Consider the following 22,358-nt stretch of genomic DNA (forward strand, 5'->3'; position numbering starts at 1 on the left):
CTGGCCTCAAGCAATCCTCCCACCTCAGCCTCCCAAAGTCCTGAGATTACAGGCATGAGCCACCATGCCCAGCCTACAACAGCTTCCTAACTGGTCTGTATACCTCTAGGCTTTCCCCTCTCCAATCCAACCTCCGTACCAGTGATCCTTCTAAAATGTTAACTTGGTCACAACAGCTTGCTGCTTAAACTCTCAATGGATCTGCTGGATCTTCATAATCCAGGCCCTCTGTATGCTTAACAGCCCCTTTTTTGGCCACACCCAACCTACATCAGACATGATTAAGACTCCCACTTTTGGAGAATGTTTCTCCCTCTGCCCTGAACACAATTCCCTCTCCTCTTCATCTAATGAGGTGGTAGAACAGACTTTAGCTGCTCCTGCCTTCCCAAACTCTAGTATCTTTCACCTACTGTGCAAGCACTAGCCTAGTGTCCAACACATGGTAGATGCAAAATCAACATTTACATGGTAAGCAGCCAGAGGTACGACATTACTGGTATGAGATAGACACAGACTCTTTCTCCATCTGGTCTCTGGCCTCAATCTAGGATAGGGTCTTAACTTCTTTTGGGCCATAGACCACATTTTCTCCGTTCACTCTCTCAACTGACAAAATAATAATCAACCAACTCCTACTATATGCCAGGTACTGTTCCAAGCCCTGGGCATGCAGCACTGAACAAGACAGCAAGTTCCTTCTGGAATTTACATTCTAGTGGAGGGGAAAGAAGATAAACAACTAATACACATAATCAAGCCAGATAATTTCAAAGAGCAAACATGATCTGAAACCTGACACCTGAAAGATGAGTGATTCTGGCCTTAAGTATCTGGTAGGAAGTAGCCTGGACAGAGAGAACAATAAGTGCCAAGGCCCAGGTGTGGTTACAGCATAGTGGGGTCCAGGAGAAAGATATGAGATGAGAATAAAGGGAGTTCTGCATGAGACTTTGGAGATCTAAGCCCTCTGAGGCCCATTTACAGACTCTGCTCAAGAACCCCTGCTGAAGGGTTCTCAAAATACTTACTCTTTCACTTGCACAGTGGTGGCGTAGTTGGAGCAGGCACTCTCCACGGACACAGAGAAGCCCCGCCTGCCTTCAGTGGTCGCTGGCATGGAGATGAGCGTGACAGAGTAGGGCAGCTGGTCCTGAACAGACTCTGTGGAGAGTCTCTCAAACATAGGTGCCAGCACCACCTCATTGTGGCACTTCCCACTGGGGAGAGGGCACAGGGGGGAGTATGATGCTAGAGTCCCATGCAGAAGCCCCCCAGCAACCACTGCACCATGTGGCTTTAAGCAACAGTACCTATAGTCTCACTACCACCCTCTTTGTCATGATTCTAGCTGGCTGCTCAGAATGAGGAGCCTGGGTTCTCAGGGTGGGCTGGGACTGGGGGTGCTGAGCTGGATCTGCAGCAAGTGGTATATTTGGAAGAACATTGGCCTGGGTTGGGGTGAGATGGCCTGGGTTCTCTTCACTCTGCCTTTGACTCACAATGAGAACCTTGCCCTTGTACTATTCTATTCCATGAGCTCCAGGCTGACTTCTTTCATCAACCAAGGTGGTTGGACAGGGTGAGCTCTAAGGGGTCTTTGACTTTAATGTTCTGGGATCCTCCTTGAAGGTGCCTCCCACTGGGAGGACTGCAGGGCAGAGTGAAGACATTTTCAAGGTAGGTAAGAAAAAAGGGTAGAGACATGTGTAAATCATTCTGCTTACAAGTTAAAGAGCTGGTTAAGAGCACTGCTGTGATAGGAATCCAATGCTCTGACTACACTAACACTCTGCCCAACTCACCCTGCCACCGTCCCTCCCCCAGGCCACTCTTATATGGGAGAGGATAGACAAAGGACTACCATCTTACCAGTAGAGGGTGGCGTGCTGCACCAGTGCATATGCATCCCCATCCTCGATGATCACCTTGCAGCTCATACAGGCAAAGCACTCTGGGTGGTACTTGAACTCCCCAGCCACCTGTGAGCAGGTGGGGAGAAGGGTGCACAAAGGGAGGAAGGAAGTGAGTTATCACTGTTGCTGGAGTGAGGACAGGGGTAGGTGAATGACCTCCAATCAAGGCCCCAGTCAAAATCCACTCTTTCACTCTCTGCCCTAGAGCTTCCAAAGAAAGTGTCAGATTGGTACCTCCTGTCATTTCTGAGACTGCACAAAACTGTTTTCGTTTCAGTTATGAGAACAAGTCCCCAGAAGTAATCATCCCCACTAAAAAAGATCACAGTTCCTCCAATACAGGGTTAGCAAGTCTGTGACTATGCTTAAAGTCCTGTGTCCAGAGTGGGTATAAGAGGTAGCACCTCTCTCTGCCAGCCCATTCCAGAGTCTCCTTTTCTTATTCCCTGAACACAACCTAGGTATATCCTCCTTTCAGCCTATAACAGTCTCCTTTGAGGTCCTTATCCAACTATACTGTGTCTCCTCTCTGCCTGCCTCTCCTCCCACTCCCAACATTAAACTTTTTTTTTTTTTTTTTTTTTGAGACGGAGTCTCGCTCTGTCGCCCAGGCTGGAGTGCAGTGGCCGGATCTCAGCTCACTGCAAGCTCCGCCTCCCAGGTTTATGCCATTCTCCTGCCTCAGCCTCCCGAGTAGCTGGGACTACAGGCGCCGCCACCTCGCCCGGCTAGTTTTTTTTTTGTATTTTTTAGTAGAGATGGGGTTTCACCGTGCTAGCCAGGATGGTCTCGATCTCCTGACCTCGTGATCCGCCCGTCTCGGCCTCCCAAAGTGCTGGGATTACAGGCGTGAGCCACCGCGCCCGGCCTAAACTATTAAGTCTTTGAGGGAAGGATCTTACCTTTCACTTAATAGGTGCTCAGCTGATACCTGCTGGTTGAATGAATGAATGAATAAAGGGAGATGCCCTGGCTGATGGAAAGACCAAAAGATGAACAGCCACGGGGAACTGGAAGCACTGTCAATGGACTGAACTGGAAGCACTGTCAATGGACTCTGAAGACCAAGAGGGGCAGATATGAAGGGACTCACTCACCATAAAAGGCCCTGTCATCAGCAGGGAGCACCCATGACAGAACTCCCCAAACTTCCCCCAGTAGTCCTTGGGGCAGTAGAGCTTCCCATCTTTCTCGTAGTACCAGTTGGTGAGGGAATCCTGGCATTCTGAACACCTGAAAGGCAAGACAAGAACTGAAATTCTCCTGGATCCCTGGAACCGGGCCACATAGGCTGTCCCTGGCTCCTAGGTCTGACAACAAAATAGACAGTCCTCTTTGATCCAAAGCCAAGATGGGGGAAAGCTACAGCCTTGTGCTATCTCCCCAAGGGAAGCTGGTTCAGAGTGAATAAGGCCCCAGAAACCAGCTCTGTGTTGCCTGCCTCAGTGGACAGACTAGTGTTTCACAACCTCTTTGGGTCTTGGAGCCCTCTGAGAATTTGATAAAAGCCAAGAAGCCTCCCTTAGAAAAATGCACATATAAGGAAGATGTGTATATAATTTAGGTGGGTGTGTGTGTGTGTATATAAAGGATTCTCTGAAACCTATTTATGGCACCAGTTAAGGACCTCTGGTCTTGACAGATATTTCAATGAACAAAAGCAGTTTGATCATCTCCACTCTTCAAAACTGACCCATCACCAACAGCATTACCAATGTAATGTTCTTGCCAAAAATATGTTAAGTATAAAAAAACTAATCAGGCAAATCTAGAATGTGGGTTATTCTATAAGATAACTGGTCTTGACTCTTCTAAAAAGTCATGGGGAGAAGAAAAGGCACAGATTTAAAAAAGCCTAGAGACACAGCAACCAAATATGATGCCTACACCTTGGATTCAAATTTAGATTAAAAAAGGCAACAGCCATGAACATTTTTTGGAACTGAGGAAATCTGGATTTGGACTATAATATTATATTGTAAAATTACTGTGAATTTTCTTAGATGTGATGATATTTGACTTATATAGGAGAATTCTTAGGAGAAACATATTGAACTATTTAAGGGTAAAAGTCAAGATGCATTTAAGTTACTCTGAAATAGTTCAGCAAAAATAAATAAATGAAAGTATATAGACAGAGGGAGAGAGAGACACAAAGTGGCATAACATTAACAAATGATGAATCTATGTGAAAGGTATGTAGGTGTTATTTGAACTACATTTTCAACTTTTTTACATATTTGAAATTTTTTTCAAAATAAAATATTGGGGAAGAAACCCAACATTCTATTAGCAACGTGTAAGATGTATATGTTTGGCCGGGCGCGGTGGCTCAAGCCTGTAATCCCAGCACTTAGGGAGGCCGAGACGGGCGGATCACGAGGTCAGGAGATCGAGACCGTCCTGGATAACATGGTGAAACCCCATCTCTACTAAAAAATACAAAAAAAAAACTAGCCGGGCGAGGTGGCGGCGCCTGTAGTCCCAGCTACTCGGGAGGCTGAGGCAGGAGAATGGCGTGAACCCGGGAGGCGGAGCTTGCAGTGAGCTGAGATCCGGCCACTGCACTCCAGCCTGGGCGACAGAGCGAGACTCCGTCTCAAAAAAAAAAAAAAAAAAAAAAAAAAAAAAAAAAAAAAAAAAGATGTATATGTTAGATCCACAGCTTGCTGGGCGGGGTGGCTGATGCCTGTAATCCCAGCACTTTGGGAAGCTAAGATGGGAGGATCACTTGAGCCCAGGAGTTCGAGACCAGCCTGAGCAACATAGTAAGACCCCGTCTCTTAAAAAAAAAAAAAAAAAAAATCCATAGCTCCCTTCTCCCCTAATCACCTGGCTATGAATCCCACCTCTCAAAAGTCAGGTGTGTTGTCAGGACTTACCTGCACAACCTCCTCCTTCCTTCTGAGCTTCCCAACACACACAGCTAAGAGCTCATTGGCCTGCTGAGCCCATGCCATTTCTTTCCTTCTAGTTCCTTCTTTTCCCTATTCTCGTTGTCAAGGCCTTCCACCTTCCACAGTGGCCATATCGTTGTTTCCAAGAGGTTTCAACATTGCTTGGGTTGAATCTTGATCCTGCCACTTACTAGTTACGTCAACTTGGGCAAGATATTTTACTTACTTCTCTGGCCTAGTTTCCTCATCTATAAAATGAACTGCTGTGAAAATTAAAGGAAATAATATGTATTAAAAATATAGAGAGCAGCTGGGCACAGTGGCTCATGCTTGTAATCCCAGCACTTTGGGAGGCCGAGGCAGGTGGATCACTTGAAGTCAGGAGTTCGAGACCAGCCTGGCCAATATGGTGAAACCCGGTCTCTACTAAAAATACAAAAAATTAGCCGGGCGTGGTGGCACGAACCTGTAATCCCAGCTTCTCGGGAGGCTGAGGCAGGAGAATCGCTGGAACCCAGGAGGTGGAGGTTGTAGTGAGCCAAGATCATGCTACTGCACTCCAGCCTGGGTGACAGAGCCAGACTCCGTCTCAAAAAAAATTATGGATAGACAGAGATAGCTTATATAAAAGACCTAATATAGGCTGGGCATGGTGGCTCACACCTGTAATCCCAGCACTTTGGGAGGCTGAGGCAGGCAGATCACAAGGTCAGGAGTTTTGAGACTAGCCTGGCCAACATAGTGAAATCCTATCTCTACTGAAAATACAAAAATTAGCCAGTCATGGTGGCTTGCGCTTGTAGTCCCAGCTACTCAGAAGGCTGAGGCAGGAGAATTGCTTGAACCTGGGAGGCAGAGGTTGTGGTGATCCGAGACTGCACCACTGCACTCCAGCCTGGACAACAAAGCGAGACTCCGTCTCAAAAAAAAAAAAAAAAAAAAAAAAAAAAAAAAAAAGACCAAATATAGTAGAAACTCAGTATGTGTTAACTTTTATTAAACATGATAATGACAATGTAATGGCAGTTCACATTATCAGCCACTTCCTGTCACTAGCTGGACAACTTCTCTTAGTAGCTTTCTCTCATTGAAAACAACTAATAGCATCCCATTATTACAAAGAGCCAATGTGAAGAGGAAATAAGCTAATGTATGAGAGAAAGTCTTTTGCCAGGCAAGTGCATTATTATAACTTGCTAAGCACTGCAGATATAAAAGATAAATACACAGGGCACCCTACTTCACTTTTCGTGAGCTTATGAAGAGCTGAGGAAGAGAAAGTCTAAATAAAATTCAACAATGCAAGGTGAGAGGACACAATGAGTTCTACTACTTCTGAGCAATGCAGGAGGTAGAGAAGAGGGGCAGGAATGAGTTGAAGCAGCTGAGCTAGGAAGTCTAGACAAGCAAGTCCCTGAGAATTCCTTTATCTTTCTGGAGTGGCCAATTCCCCCCTGGGTGCTCAACAAACACTGATGGCTATTTTTACCCTATAGCTTTTCCTACTTGTCTTATGGAAGGGGAACTTCAGGGTCTAGAGGGCTGGGTATGGCATGAAGAGTATGGCTGTGAAGTGTCTAAAAACTGCGCAGTGAGGATGTAGGCAGAGGGGAAGACTGTTCTTGGTATGTGGCTCACACTCCTCTCAATGTAAGATACATGTGGGATGAGCTCTAAATGAGGAGGAGAGAGATATGGGTTCAAGTTCTTGGGTGCTAACATAGCCTTGGACAAGCCCCTTTCCCTCTCTGGGTTGTTTCCCCACCTGTGAAACAAGGGGACACATAATACCCTGGGTCCCCTTAACCCTGTGCATATCTGTGTTTTTCCCTAGATGATCTGAGGTTCCACTCTTAGTACCACCATTTACCACCTAAGTGATCTTGGGCTAGCCCCTTCACTTCTCATTTGTGAAATGGCAATGTCATCACCTACTTTCAAGGTAGCAGTGAGGATTTTTTCTTTTTTTTTTTGAGATGGAGTTTTGCTGTTATCACCCAGGCTGGAGTGCAGTGGCTCGATCTCGGCTCACTGCAACCTCTGCCTCCCGAGTTCAAGTGATTTTCCTGCCTCAGCCTCCTGAGTAGCTGGGATTACTGGCGCAGGCCACCACACCCAGCTAATTTTTCTATTTTTAGTAGAGATGGGGTTTCCCTGTGTTGGAGAGGCTGGTCTCGAACTCCTGACCTCAAGTGATCCGCCCCCGCCCGCCTTGGCCTCCCAAAGTGTTGGGATTACAGGCGTGAGCCACTGTGCCTGGCCTGCAGCAAGGATTAAATGTGGTTCTGAAGAACTATGGGGTGCCCAACAGAGGGCTGGCAGTAGGAGCAGGGGCTTCCTTCTTGCCTCCCGTCTTCTGACTTAGAAGTTCCGGGGCAACCAGCTTTCTTCTTCACTAGATTGTTAGTTCCCTGAGGATAAAAACAGCATCCCACTTACTCTTGTTGGACTCAGCACCAAGCAAAGGACCTGGAAGAGCAAAGCTTTAACAAATGTTTCCAAACCAAAAATGGCAGGAGTGGCAAGAACCAGTAGCCCAGGTGGGGGAGCACAAGGGTTCCATGGCTCATGGCCACCAGGTCCTTTTTTTCTTCTGTGTGCAGACATATTTGCACCCAAATGCAGGCCTGGGCTTTGTTACGCCCTTGCAATGGTATGTACGCCGCAGGGCATGGGAGCACCAGAACACACCCTCCTTTCCATTGCCAATATCCTGCTTTTGTTTGCTGCAAGTAGCTCTGGCCAGGCCCAGGAGAGGGAGCAGGGAGAGAAACAAGTGCAGGCATGCAGGAGACAGCCAGGCCAGCCTGCTGGGAAGAACACCTGGCTAGAGAGCAATATCACCAGTCCACACATCTGTGTCAAGAAATGCCTTTAAAGGGCACAGCCAGCTACGTGGCCAAAACTGCCACAGATGTCTCTGAAGAACTGGAACGTGAACAGCTGATAGGACTGGGTATGGGTCCCTAAGATGTGTTTTGCCACAGAACACAACTGGGTTCTTGGACCACTTAAGAAGTTGCCATGGTAGAGTTCAGAGTTCTAGCTTAGCTATCAATTAACAGCTACTATTTATTGAATGCCAACCATAATCCAGGTCCTATATGAGGTACCTTATTTATATTATCTCTAATCCTGACAACCCTACAAGGTAGTAGGATTATCCCTATTTTATAGAAGACTGAAAAGCAGAGTTAAAGTCAAATAATTCTGCAAAGTTGCCCAATACATAATTGATGAAGCTGGAATGTGAAGCTATGTGTGCTTGGCTACAAAGCCACATCCACTGTACTATGTCACTGGACTGAGACAGCACATCTCTCAACAGCTGAGCCTCAGGATTCTCACCTGTGAAAATAAGGAGGCTGGAGGCCTGACAGTTCAAGACCCTTTGAGTGTTAACACTTCATGATGCTTCTCCTTTACTCCAAGTACTGAATGTTAAATGGCACAATTCTCCTCCTTCATATACTTCACAGTGTTCAATTCCCCAGCAGTCTCTGTTCTTTTAAGCAAAGAATCCAGAACACACTCTGGAACTGTAAGGTGCTACTCAAACATGTTCCACCTTAGATTCTTAGAGGCCATGGACCCCATACGTTCTTCCGAAAGCCAAGGCTGTTTTTCTACCTTTCAGCTTTTGAAAGTTTCAAGTGAAAGTCAAAATCTGCCCTGGCTGTAGGTAAAAGAGTACCCAGCTGGGAGGTGGTGAAGCTGAGGTCTGAACCAGTCATTCCACTGTCCTGAGGAGCCAGAGTGAATTGAGCTGAAATCCTCAGGTCAGGGGAGATCACCTAGAAGCCTACATACGCTGAGGGTACGCCTAAGGACAACCTCCAAAACTCATCTTCCAAAACTATTAGAGGGGTTCCAAGGGCTTGGGCAGATACAAAGTGCACAGAACCCTGGTGGTCAGTTCAGTGGGCCAACCCAGATCCACACAGAGACCTTTTGAGTCAGCAGAGAACACATGAGTTTTTTTAAAAAAGATAATCAGTTGAGATTTTATCTTTCAAGACCTGGATCCATATTCCTTCTCTGCCATTTACTATCTGTGTCACCTAAGGCCAGTTACTTCATGACTCTGAGCCTCAGTTTCCTCACTTGTACACTGCTGGTAGTATCTTATGGGGTTATGAGAATTAAATTATGTACAGATGTCCTGCATGATGCCTGGCTCACAGCAGGTAGCCAGTAAGTATTCATTTATTTCCCTCCCCAATTTGAGAACGCCAAGGGCAAATGCAGACAGACCCCTTTTTCTCCTATGCCTAGCAATATGGACCTGCTTCTCAGCCCAGAATGAGACAGATTTCTGTAAGTAAGGTCCTAAAATGAATTATTTCTCTATTCAATTAGAAATCAACATTTTTTTAAGAGACAAGAGTCTTACTGTGTCACCCAGACTGGAGTGCAGTGGCACAATCATTGCTCACTATAGTCTGACACCCCAGGCTCAAGAGATCCTCCTGCCTCAGCCTCCTGAGTAGCTGGGACTACAGGTGCACACCACCATGCCTGGCTAATTTTTTATTTTTTGTGGAGACAGGGTCTCCCTATGTTGCCCAGGCTGGTCTTAAACTCCTGGACTCAAGTGATCCTCCAGCCTTGGCCTCCCAAAGTGCTGGGATTACAGGAAGGAGCCACCACACCCAGCTGAAATCAACTGGTTTTAATAGATTCCTAACAATTAGGAAATAGTTACTGTGCATCTACGATGTGTAAGAACAAGCAGGCAAGGTGCTGTGCTGAGAGAAGCCAAGTGAGATAAGACAGAGACCCAGCCCTCACTCACATCCAGATTCTTCAGACAAAAATGTTTACAGGTAAATTCTCAACCTTATGGGGTAAGAGAACCAGTCATTACTGCAGTGGATTTACACATGTTAAAGCATAAGCCCTCCCATGTCCTGATGAAGACCTGGCTGGATGGTCATCCCTTAACCTCCCGGTGAGCAGCCAGTTGTAGAGAAGCTTCTTTCAGCCCCCAGCCTCTGAATTGACTGGGCTGGAAGGAGAGAAAAGGAAGCTCCCTCCACCATAGCCTGAGGGCACCTGGAGAGCATCACAACTTGGGGATGCCAACTTTTCCCCAGGGCCCAGAAGGGCAGATATGACAGGGGCCTAGAGAGACTCTGTTCCGTAAGAGCTCAGTCAAAAATCCCTTTATTACTCCTCCTTCCTGCAGATCCTGTAGACTGAAACAGTCTGACAATTAAGCTGTAAGTATTATGGAGTATGTTATTATTGTTTTAAAAAATTAACCAAACACATAATGAAGCCTATGAACAGCAAGAAATAAGTGTTGCTAGAGTGCACTGATTCAGTTCCAACCAAAAACCAGGAAGACTGTAGTTTCAAGTAATTTGTGTAGTTGTACTGCAGTTAAAGACAGGGCCTCCATTATTTGGCAAATAATGGAAAAGAGCTTGTGTGCCTTTGAGGAGCCACATAGAAGTTGCAGAGTTGGGAACCACTCACCTGATCTAAGTCCTTCATTTTTCAGATAAGGAGAAAAAGAGTCCCGGAGGACCTAAGGCACCTGCCAAATGTTACTGTGAAGCTGGGCAGAGCTATGCATAATTATTTCCCTTTAAACATGGGTTGCTTTGGAACACAAAGATTAATTTGTTTTCTTCAAGAGATAATGTGTAAACCCAAGCTCATTAAATCAGTATTGGATATTAAGTGCAATTCTATAAAAAGAAAAATGCTTTAAAGATGTCCGACAAAAACCACTCCCTAATTTACCTCTTTTGTAAATTCCAATTTGAGGTATTTTCTTACTTGGAAGTACAGTGGTAATTGCATCTCACTCCTCACGTTAGTGTGGGTAGGAAAGACAGTGCATTCTCCACTGAGTATGTTTGGCCTATCAGGCAGAGGTGTATGGGACACAGAAGTTGTATTCTTCATTCCCTTGCTCCCTCTTTCTCCTTCACATGTCACGCCTGATCATGTCCCCGTGGAATCTGGTTGCGTCACTTTCCTTGCAACCACAGCCCCACAACTCCTATAGATTTTGTACTCCCCCAGAGGCCAAGGATCAAGGACTTAATTTGTTTCACAGAATCCAGCAAGGACCCTGTTCAGGAGCCCAAGAAGTCTGGCTTCTACTTTCTGCCAGGGACGAAACTGAGGCCCAAAGAGGAGCCCTTGAAGATACCCTATAATAAAAGACGGAGGGGCTAATGGCAGAAACAGTTTTCTCACCAGGTAGTGATGTGGCAATGGATTGACACCTGGGAGAGCAGAGGGTCTGGGTGGTCCCTCCCTGGGGGGAAAGAGCCCTGTGTGCCACCTATCTCTTCAGAAGTGACTTCAGGAAAGTGGCCTCTTATATGGGGGAGGGGAGAGTGTCTACAGAAAGTCAGTCAGAACCCCCCAGACTCTAGCTGGGCAAATGGAGCTTGGGGGGTGGGGGCAAGGTGATCAGGTTCTCCAGAAAGGCTGGGGCAGAACAAGACAAAGGGCAGGTGGACTTGGGTGGCATTGGTGGCCTGGCCCTTAAAAGTTCAGGTGGAGAGTTCATTATCTGCTCTAGTTCCACCTCCTGAGAAGTTGTGTCCTCCCTGGGTTCCCTGCCTCTCCAAGGGTAAAAGGGGTATAGTTTCTGGCTCCTAAAGGAACAACCCTTCCCCTAAGCAGCCTTCCCAGGATTAAAAGTAAGAGAAATTAATGAGGACCTGAAATGTGACTACTTCAACACTTGGCATCTTAATTCTGCATGGTAAAAGCTTTCTCCTAAAGTCAAGATCAATTTCCATTGGCTCTTTAGAAAACAATATCAGCCATACCTTCAACAAGTCAGGCAAACTATCCCTTTTTCTACTCTCTGCTAGGAAAGGAAAACAAACCTGATAATTTCCTCTCCACTAGGAGAAGAAAACAAACCTGCAGCCCCCGAAGAATGAGAGAAAGTCAGGAAGACAGAAAAAGCTGCCCAGTGAGGCTCCATATGTTAACTTTGTTGAAACTGGTTGCCTCATCTGTAAAATGGGGATATATAATCTCTTTAGGCTGTTGAGAGATTAAAGGATAAAGTGTCCAGCAGGGCGCTTGGTAGAGTCAGCATTGAGGACCAGTTCCCTTCCCCCTTCCCCCAGTCCAGACACCTCCCACCACTCTACCAGGGTCCAGTCATTCCACGAAACCACATGGTACACTGCTTTTCTGCCCAGGGCCTGGCCACCTGACTAGTATCCCGGCAGCAAGATCTGGGCACTGGACCTAGTTTAGGGAAGCCAGAAGGGAAAAGTCGACAAGGACCACTGGTGAGGGGGAGGCAGCCTTTTTGGAACAACAGGCTGCTCCCAAAGAATGAAAACAAGCCCCACCCTAGTCTGGAATGGCTCCATTCAGAAGGGACCTAGAGGGCCAGAAACCCCCTGGGGAGTTTCTATGGGAGGTGGAGTGGGGCAATGAGCAAAGAAAGCCAGGTTGGAGGTAGAGTTTCCACATCTCCCTTTGAGAAGCCCCAGAGAGAGGCTCGTGGAGGTACTCAGGCCTAGGGACTGAGGAGGTGTGGGGGCTGGCCCAGCAGCTCAGGAACACTCCAAAGTCCATTGCTCCAGTCTCAGAAGCACTGGCCCAGGTCTTTCCCCAGCAACTACATTCACCTGGGAGCTCAGAAGCCCCTCAAGGTCAGAGGCTAATGTGCCTGCCGTTAAGAGAACAAATGTTTATAAGGTACCTATTGTGTACCAGGCTACCCACACCCAGGACTTGCCAGTTTCCACAGTTTGGCAAAACCTGCCCATCCTGCTTGTTGGGACAAATTTCTGGGCAGGCAGCATGGCCCGCAGGTAAGACATGTGAGAGCTAGAAACAGCACTCTATCTGTGCTATTCCCCCTGGAAGCAGTAACACCTAGAAGGGGCAGGTCAGTGGCATCTTTTGGAGGCTCTTTCAGGTTTGCCTGGGATGGAAGAGGAGCTGGAGCTCCCTAAGAAGTTCCTTCTGGGTATATCCCTCCCCTCACCACTTCCAGGACATAATGGGGGTACCTCACAAGGCCGATTCTGCTTGGGTATAACCTCTCCTGGCTTCTGCCTGGCAGAACTGATGGTAAAGGACTAAGTGAGAAGGAGATTTTGGGAGACCACCCTCTTCTCAGGACCAGGGGCCAGGAGAGAGAGAGAGGGGAACTCGGAGACCAACTCACCGAAATGGGTCTCTGGAGGTGAAGTAAGCCGGGACTGACAAGTAACTCCCCATCTTCTTCCCACACCAGATAAACAGGCTCAGCTGCAAATCCGTCTATGAGTGCCTCGGGCCGGCTGTAGATGGCCACCATGACAGGCCCAGGGCTCCCAACACCTCTGGCTGCAGGCAGGCTGCCCTGAGTTCACCTCTCCCTCCGGAGCAGCTGGAGGAGCCTGAGGACTCCAGGCCACTTGCCCCCCAGCAGATTCCCACAGGGGCTCATGGCTGGGATGGCTCCTCCCTAGTTCTTAGAAGCTCAGGCGGCCCCTCTGGACTCGGAGAAAACGACCTCTTTGAGGAGGCTACATACACACTGGCATTCTTGAGCAAGGGCCGGTGACTAGCTAAGAAAGAAGCGCTGCTGTCAAGTTAGCCTTCTTCTTCAGTCCCACCCCTGAATGAGGGAGGGAGGGAGGAAGAGGAGGAGCTCCCGCAGAACCGAGGTGTGTGGTTGGAGCAGCTGTTAGGAAACAGACCTTGCAGGCAAGGGGTGGAGCTGGGCTGGATCGAGGCTGCAGGCAGGCGCTGCAGACAATAACTGGGACCGACTGAGCGTCCATCCTGAGCTCAGGGAAGGGCAAGGCAGGATACAGGGTGAACATATCTGGCCCCAGATGTCCTCAAGCAGAGGAGCTGCCTACAGGACAGTAATTCTGCTTGGAGGTGGAAAAAAAAAAAAAAAAGCAGAGGATGCCAGGTCCAGGAAGAGCTACACCAGACAGAGGGACCTCTGGTAGGAGAGGCAGGTCCAGAGAGCCATCCTAGCTCCGAGCTGACATCTGTTCTGTCCTGGCACTAGGGCTCCCATTCATTCCCTCCCTCTGCCTCGCCTGGGGACAGCCTCAAGAGCTGACCAATGGGAGGTGACACTTCCACTCCAGGGCAGGGCTGTGTTGCAAATAAGGAAACGAGTCCCAGGGTATTAACCTACACCTGACGTGTCTCCATGTGGTAAACACTATATGTACTCTTATTTCTCTGAGACAGGAATTATTCCCACTCTACAGACAAGGAAAGTGAGGTACAGAGAGATTACGTAACTCACTCAAGGTCAAAAAGGGAGTCAGTGGCAGGCCTGGGATTTAAATGTAGGCCCATGTGAGTTGGAGTAGGCCCCTAGAGCTGGAGTTCTCCCACTACCAGGCTTCATTCTGGCTCTTCAAGGAGAAAAATCTTTTCCAAAGCCCTCTGCAAATAGGATGGAGCCCAGGTTACTCTCATTCACTCACTATTCACTGGCTGTTCACACACAGAACACCATCCACTGGCCTCTGTGGACAGTAGAACTTCTTCTACTTGTCCAATGATAACCATGCTTTTCAAACTGAAAAATGGGGCGTGAGGGAGAAGGCGGCCTGGGGTGCCAAAAGGGATTGATAAGCCTAAGTATCTGGAATGGGAGCCCGCCTGAAGGGCCCCAGTTGTGATGATGACCAAACCAGAGCTTACCATGGAGAAAGCCCTTGTCTCCCTGCCTGCAGGATTGTAAAGGAAAAAGCAAGGCTGCTGGAGAAAATCAGAATACTAGGACCTCACTATTGGATTTGGGGCAGTGACATCAGCTTTCCCTCACTAGGCACACACCTCTCACCATTGTAAAGGGCCAGAAGTCACCCTGCAGCTTCTATGTCTTACTGTGAACCATGGCAGCAAAGTCTGATAAAGATGGTAGATGGGGTTACAAAGGAGCCTTTTCCCATTCCACCAACGGGGCACAGGGACAACAATGCATGAGATAAGAGCACATGGGTTTGAATACTGATAATAAGCTACCATTTATTGAGCAGTTAATATGTTCTAGGCCCTGTGTTAAGTGCTTAGCATCTATTATCCATCATATTTAAATTGCCAGTACATGGAGTAAATGTCATCAGCCTCATTCAACAGATTAGGAAATAGGTTCTGAGGGGTTATGTCACTATCCTCAAGACAAATAGCTGGTAAGTGGTGAGGGTGGGTTTTTTTTTTTTTTTTGAGTCAGGGTCTCTCTCTGTCACTCAGGCTGGAGTGTAGTGGTGCCATCATGGCTCACTACAATCTCAACCTTGACCTTCTGGACTCAAGTGATCCTCTCACCTCAGCCTCCAGAGTAGCTGGGACGACAGATGCATGCCATCACGCCCAGCTGCAAGGCTGGGTTTCAAACCTGGTACATATGTATGGCTCTAGAGCACAGGTCAAGGCACTTTTCCTGTAAAGAGCCAGAGAACAAATATCTTAGGCTCTGCAGGCCATACAGATTCTGTTGTGACTACTCAATTGTGTCATTACAGAGCAAAAGCAGCCATATATAAAACATAAACTAAGGGACATGGTTGTGTTCCAATAGATATTTACTTATGGAAAGATTTTTTTTTGAGATTCAGTCTCACGCTGTTGTCCTGGCTAAAGTGCAGTGGTACAAACATGGTTCACTATAGCCTCAACCACCTGGGCTCAAGTGATCCTCCTGCCTAAGCCTCCCATGCATCTGGGACCACAGGTGCAGGCCACCATACCTGGCTATTTTTTTTTTTTTGGTGACAGAGTCTCGCTCTGTTGCCCAGGCTGGAGTACAGTGTCATGATCTTGGCTCACTGCAACCTCCACCTCCCAGGTTCAAGCAATTCTCTTGTCTCAGCCTCCCAAGTAGCTGGGACTACAGGCACATGCCACCATGCTCGGCTAATTTTTGTATTTTTAATAGAGACGGGGTTTCACCATATTGGTCAGGCTAGTCTTGAACTCCTGACCTCAGGTGATCCACCTGCCTTGGCCTCCCAAAGTGCTGGGATTATAGGCGTGAGCCACTGTGCCTGGCCCTGGCTAATTTTTTTTTTTTTTGTAGAGATAGGGTCTCACTTTGTTGCCCAGGCTGGGACACTGGTATTTGAGTTTCACGTAATTTCCACATGTTACAAAACATTCTTGTGCTTTTTTCCCCCTAACCATTAAAAATCACAGGTCATGGCCGGGCGCGGTGGCTCAAGCCTGTAATCCCAGCACTTTGGGAGGCCGAGACGGGCGGATCACGAGGTCAGGAGATCGAGAGACGATCCCGGCTAACACGGTGAAACCCCGTCTCTACTAAAAAAAAAATACAAAAAAAAAAATAGCCGGGCGAGGTGGCGGGCGCCTGTAGTCCCAGCTACTCGGGAGGCTGAGGCAGGAGAATGGCGTAAACCCGGGAGGCGGAGCTTGCAGTGAGCCGAGATCCGGCCACTGCACTCCAGCCTGGGTGACAGAGCAAGACTCCGTCTCAAAAAAAAAAAAAAGGCCGGGCGCGGTGGCTCACGCCTGTAATCCCAGCACTTTGGAAGGCCGAGGCGGGCGGATCACAAGGTCAGGAGATCGAGACCATGGTGAAACCCCGTCTCTACTAAAAATAGAAAAAAATTAGCCGGGCGCAGTGGCGGGCACCTGTAGTCCCAGCTACTCGGGAGGCTGAGGCCGGAGAATGGCGTGAACCCGGGAAGCGGAGCTTGCAGTGAGCCGAGATTGCGCCATTGCACTCCAGCCTGGGCGACAGAGCGAGACTCCGTCTCAAAAAAAAAAAAAAAAAAAAAAAATCACAGGTCATATAGGCCAGGCATAGTGGCTCATGCCTATAATCCCAGCAGTCGAGAGGCCAAGGAGGGCAGACTGCTTGAAGCCAGAAGTTTGAGACCAGCCTGGGTAACAAACCAAGACCCTATCTCTACCAGAAAAATCAATCAATCAGGCCGGGCATGGTGGCTCACACCTGTAATCCCAGCAATTTGGGAGGCCAAGGCAGGTAGATCACCTGAGGTAGGGAGTTCGAGACCAGCCTAACCAACATGGAGAAACCGTGTCTCTACTAAAAATACAAAAATTAGCTGGGCATGGTGGCACATGCCTGTAATCCCAGCTACTCGAGAGGCTGAGGCAGGAGAATCGCTTGAACCCAGGAGGCGGAGGTTGCGGTGAGCTGAGTTCGTGCCATTGCATTCCAGCCTGGGCAACAAGAGCGAAACTCCATCTCAAAAAGAAAAAAAAAAAACAATCAATCACAGGCCATATTAAAATAGGCAATGGGCCATAGCTTGCCGGCCTCTGTTCTAGAGCTACAGAGCTCAACTACTCTATTTACTACCTCTAATAGTGAAGAACAGCTCTTGGTGTTTGTGCAGAGCTCAGCCATATCTATCTACCACCACAAAGACACCACACTCTAGCCCCAGAGGCAGCCAGAAGAAGTAAGGACTGAACAGGTGCTCACCCTGCATTAAGCATTGCTTGCAGCACTACTTGTATGAATGAATTTTAACCCACACTATTCCACAGTTCTGTGATTTCTCTGTTTACAGATAAAGCAACTGAGGTACAGGGAGGTTAAATCACTTGCCTGAGGTCACTCAGCTGTAAATGTGAGAAGTGAAGCCAGGATTTGAACCCAGACTAGACATTATAGACTACACTCTACCGTGCTATATCGAAGCTCAGCCTGGGCCCAGAGCCAGACTGTCTGGGTTTGAATGCGACAATGCACTGTATGTAAGCCCTTGGCACAAAGTCTGGAACACATTAAAGGTTGATAAATGTTACCCATTAATATCATTAAGACTATTGTTACAACTACTGTGGGCTAGCTATGTGGCCTTTAGCAAGTCACTGTCTCTGTCTGGGTCTGGGTTAGGTCTCTAAATAGCTCCCAGGATCAACATTTTTCACCCCTGTGAGGTTGCAGAGGGCTCTCTGTTTTCCTTGGGTCTCAAGTTGAGTTTAAACTCTTGAGCAGGAGGTCAGGATCCTGGCCTAGGGGCCACACAAGAGCCACAGAGGAGTTGAGGTGGGCTGGAAGTGGGGAAACAACATACAGGATACTGAAAGGGCTGCCCAGCTGGAGAGCTGGGAGCAATCTTTCTCCCAGCCACAGAATCAACTATTTCTCACCAAAACTCTATTATGTTCCCCTGTAATTCAATCAGGCAAGAAGGGGGCCCCAAATTAAGTCTGGAACTAGCAAATTATCTTTTAATTGTACCCTCTGATTTCCATGTGATGAACACAGCACTGATGGAAGAATATGCAAGCCACAAAGAGACCGAGGCCAGGGAGCCCATGAGCATAACTCCTCTTGACATTTCACACAGCTCTGCTGTTCCAGCGGCGGCGGCGGGCTCAGTGAGTCGGTGTCTAGGAATGTGAGCAGGAGGCTGCAGGCGTTCTCCTCTCCCCCTACTCCTCTTACAAAGGACTTGGTGGGTGGGTGAGGAATAAGGGAGAGGACATCTCAATGCCATGAAAACTGCCTTCCCCTGGAAGAGGAACAGCCTTCTCCCCATGTCCTGAGTTGAAGCAGAAGCCCCTCCCAGGTGGAATCCATTTGACCTCCATAAATCCAGACTTCAGGAGGAACCTTTGAAGGATTGATCACCAGATGTGATAAGCTGCTGGCTGCTCAGACGCAAGCGTGTGGTTCCTCAGAGCCAACTTCAAAGGGCCCAAGCTACCCAGCATTGGGAGATGAAATGTCACATTGGAGGATATATTTTACCCTCCCACCCTTGGAAACTGGTCCTGGATAGAAAACTGCTCTTCTAGGTCCTCAGAGCAGCTGGCAGAAGATTCAGCAGTTATGGCTGCCAGAGGCAACTGCAGGAATCCTTTGACTGGCAGTTATAGTAAGGATAAAATAGCAGGAGAGGTGTTAATCTCCAGCACATTTCATAAGTTGGAAACCTGGCAGGGAGCCGAACAAACTGACTCCTTAGAACCAGCTGAGGCGCAGGTCTTCAAGGAGTCTGTGACAGGCTGGAGAACAATAGCCTTCAAAACCGGCAGCCCCAAGTGAATGTTCAGGCAAGGTGTGGTAAGTGAATGAATCACCCCAGCCTCTTGTCGGAAGAAAACTCTTGCCAAATAATTCAAAACCCAAGGAACTGTGTTTGTGTGAAGCCCTCTATTGGCTGGGAGGACTCCAATCAAGGAAGATAATTTTTGAGGACTCTGAAACCTCCAAATCCTGAAAGGTAAGCATTACCACCCCCATATACTAACCATCTTTCCTGCCCCCCTCCTCCCCTCTTCCAAATCACTTTCTACATTATAGTAGCAGTCATCCTTCTAAAACAAGGGTCCCGGGCGAGCGCGGTGGCTCATGCTTGTAATCCCAGCACTTTGGGAGGCAGAGTCGGGCGGATCACCTAAGGTCAAGTGTTCGTGACCAACCTGGCCAACATGGAGAAACCCTGTCTCTACTAAAAACACAAAATTAGCTGGGTGTGGTGGTATGTGCCTGTAATGCCAGCTACTGGGGAGGCTGAGGCAAGAGAATTGCTTGAACACAGGAGGCAGACACTGCGGTGAGCCAAGATCATGTCATTTGCACTCCAGCCTAGGTGACAGAGCAAGACTCTGTCTCAATAAATAAATAAATAAAACGTCACAGCAATTCCCAGCTTCACAGGGTTATGAGCATTAAATGAGAACATATGTGAACAAGCCCACTTCAGTATCCGGCTCATGGAACTCAGTCAGTGTTTTATCTGCTTCTCCTGTAATGTGATGTCATGTTCACAAACACCAGGTAAAAGACAGTATTTGGCATCTTAGGTATCACGGAAAGAGAAAAGAATTTGCCATCTGGATAGAACTTTAGAGATTTAGTCTAATCCCTTGCTTTATAGTTCATGAACTTGAAACCAGGAACGGAGAATTGGAAGCCCAAGACATATGAGGATACCAAGTCACATGAAATGTGTTCAGATTTTCAGACTGGGAGAATTATTTCCCAATATATTGAAAAAAGAAAATATGTTGGCACAGTGATGGAACCATTCTTAGTAACTTTGGAGAAACTATGGAGAATGGGGGCAATATTTCCAAAGTATAAAGTTCCATATCTACTATATACCAGGTGCTGGGGATGTATTCATGAAATAAAAACGGAGATAGCTAACTGGCCCAGTTTTCAAAAAGGAGGAAAAAGATACTGGAAAAAGTAACCTTATGATCCTTTTGCTTTGATTCCTTCACAAAATTCTAGGCAGATGATGGAGTAAGTGGACAGTAAGAACTTAAAAAAGGAGCTGATCATTAGGAGTCAGCAGTAGTGAAACGGTAGTGACTAGTTAGACTTGACTTCATGTTTTCACTGGGTTACTCATCATGAGACCTTCTCTTGGATTTCCACAGGCATTTGATAAACTCTTTCCTGATATCCAGACAGTAAGAATGTGGGCAGGAAATCTAGAAAAATCACATACAAGAACTCAACATACCCAGCAATTTGAGGCTCTGAACTGTACAGGCAGGATTCCTGAATACCCTGCTAGAGCTCATAAGGAAAGGGCATGGGATTTGAGCTCAGAAAAATTTTCTTTTAATTTCAGTGCTGCCCTCCCCAGCAGCATAAACTTGGATAAATTATTTAACATCTCTGGGCTTCCCTTGCCCTGCTTGTGCTGTATTCCTCAAGAGGTTGTTGCAGGAACTAAACTAGATGATGAGTATAAAAGGCCTTTGTAAACTGAAGATGCTTTATGAACATTAGTTATTATCACTGTTCTAGTGCTGTAGTTGCTCATCATGGGGGTCCTGAATTATAGGTTACCTTACTAGGCATCTGTGGACACCTGGTATGGGTCAGGCCTATGCTGGGCACTGAGAGTACCTAGTGCCTGCCTTCACGTAGTTTGATCTGGTGATAGACAGATATGGCCACAGGGTCCTTCCTGGGTGTGATGTGCTTGAGGACACATTGAAGGAACCCTTCCCAGAAGAGAATGAATGCTCTGTCAGAGCAGGGCCTGGAAAAAGGAGAAGACAGCACCTGAAGGAGATGTAGGAGGCTACAGAAGGAGTTAAGAGAGCAGAGGTTTGGGGAACTCCCAGGGAGCCTTATGTGGTGAGTCATCAATGGAGTAGGGCAGAAGGTGACCAGAGACGTTCCTGAGGGAACTAAGGTTCACAGAGAAGGTTGCTGTTTAAGGTCACAGATCTAGGAACTGACAAAGCTGGAGTTTGACCCAAGTCTTTGGACTCCAGGTCCAACATACTAAAACTGCCTCAAATAACTATTTTATTCTTGCCATGTGATTTACAGTAATATTTCTGAAAGTGTAACTAAAGGAATAGCAGCATTGGACCCTCTGGTCAGTCTGTTGAAAATGAAGATTCCTGGGCCCCACTTCAGGTATACAGAATCAGAATTGCTGAGATTGGGGCTAAGAATCTGCATTTTAAACAAGTCCCAGTGGTTCTGATCCACACTAACAATTGAAAACCAATACTTTTCTTTTTCCTAAGTGCTTTTCCACTTGATTTCATTTTACTCTCATAATAACCCTCAGAGGCAGGCAGGATAGATCACTATCGTTATCTTGTTACAAACGAGAAAATGAATTTACAGATAGCTTGTTCATCTTCTTATCCTGAACGTAGCTTAATAAATAAATGTTTGATGATTGACATTTTGTTAAGCCTTGGCTCAGCAGAGACTTTCACCCTCCTGGTGCCACTCTTACCCATCTGTAACCCCACAGTAGCTGCCTCTCTCTTTCCTCAGTGACACGGCAGCAGTGCTCATGTTATGGTATAAAAAGGTGATTCTAGGTCAGGCGCGGTGGCTCACACCTGTAATCCCAGCACTTTGAGGGGCTGAGGCGGGCAGATCATGAGGTCAGGAGATTGAGACCATCCTGGCCAACACGGTGAAACCCTGTCTCTACTAAAACACATAAAATTAGCCAGGAGTTGGGGTGCGTGCCTGTAGTCACAGCTCCTCGGGAGGCTGAGGCAGGGGAATCACTTGAACCCAGGAGGTGGAGATTGCAGTTTGCGTCACTGCACTCCAATCTGGCGACATAGCGAGACTCCATCTCAAAAAAAAAAAGGTGATTCTAGAAGATAGCGTCATTCCATGAAAGCGCTATCTCTGGAGCTAAAACAAATTTCAAACAAACAAACATGAGGGATGACATTAGCCAACTTCAGAAATGGTGCTTCTGCAAAAGTTAGTGCTACTGATGAGAGTGGAGCACCCTCTGATCTCAGCAAAATCTCTATAGGGCATCATCGGGAAGTCATGACCAGAATACAGCTGACACACAGAAGAAAACAACCTTAACTCAAGTCTGGCATGAGGTACTGAGGGTTTTTTTTGTAATCGTAAGGAGGATGGAGAAAGAATTTGTTAGCACCCTTCCAGCACTGCCCATGGGAGAAGGGACTCTAGCCTTTGGGGGGAAAATGAAAAACAAGGCAAAATAAGCACAGCAGGTTGCTACAGTTGCAGAAGGCATGCCATTCCTTGAGGCCCTGGTTTTGATGGCTTAAGACTTAGGGATGACATTTACAGACTGAGGTCTTAGTCTATATAAGTTTGAGCTTATCTTAT

At 47.2% G+C, this 22,358-nt stretch overlaps 1 protein-coding gene across 8 annotated transcripts in view; it reads right to left on the reverse strand.

The window, feature by feature from the left end:
- The window catches only part of LIMK2 (LIM domain kinase 2), a 69,014-nt gene that overhangs the window by 19,645 nt on the left and 27,011 nt on the right, over positions 1 to 22,358 (reverse strand). For 4 of the 8 annotated variants that reach the window (XR_012418820.1, XM_015457315.4, XM_065522251.2 and 1 more), the window contains 3 exons: positions 3,014 to 3,149; positions 1,873 to 1,982; positions 1,032 to 1,220 (listed from right to left, as the gene is read on the reverse strand). Coding sequence is in view for 6 of the 8 variants with exons in the window: in XM_065522251.2 (XP_065378323.1) it covers positions 1,032 to 1,220; positions 1,873 to 1,982; positions 3,014 to 3,149 (435 nt within the window). In the remaining 2 variants the exon portion in view is untranslated. Of the gene's footprint in view, positions 1 to 1,031; positions 1,221 to 1,872; positions 1,983 to 3,013; positions 3,150 to 12,977; positions 13,364 to 22,358 lie in introns of those variants that run through there. The other 4 variants (XR_012418821.1, XM_074003949.1, XM_005567555.5 and 1 more) reach the window with 2 other exon arrangements.

Source organism: Macaca fascicularis, chromosome 10 (assembly GCF_037993035.2).
Source record: "Macaca fascicularis isolate 582-1 chromosome 10, T2T-MFA8v1.1".
NCBI classification, from domain to species: domain Eukaryota; kingdom Metazoa; phylum Chordata; class Mammalia; order Primates; family Cercopithecidae; genus Macaca; species Macaca fascicularis.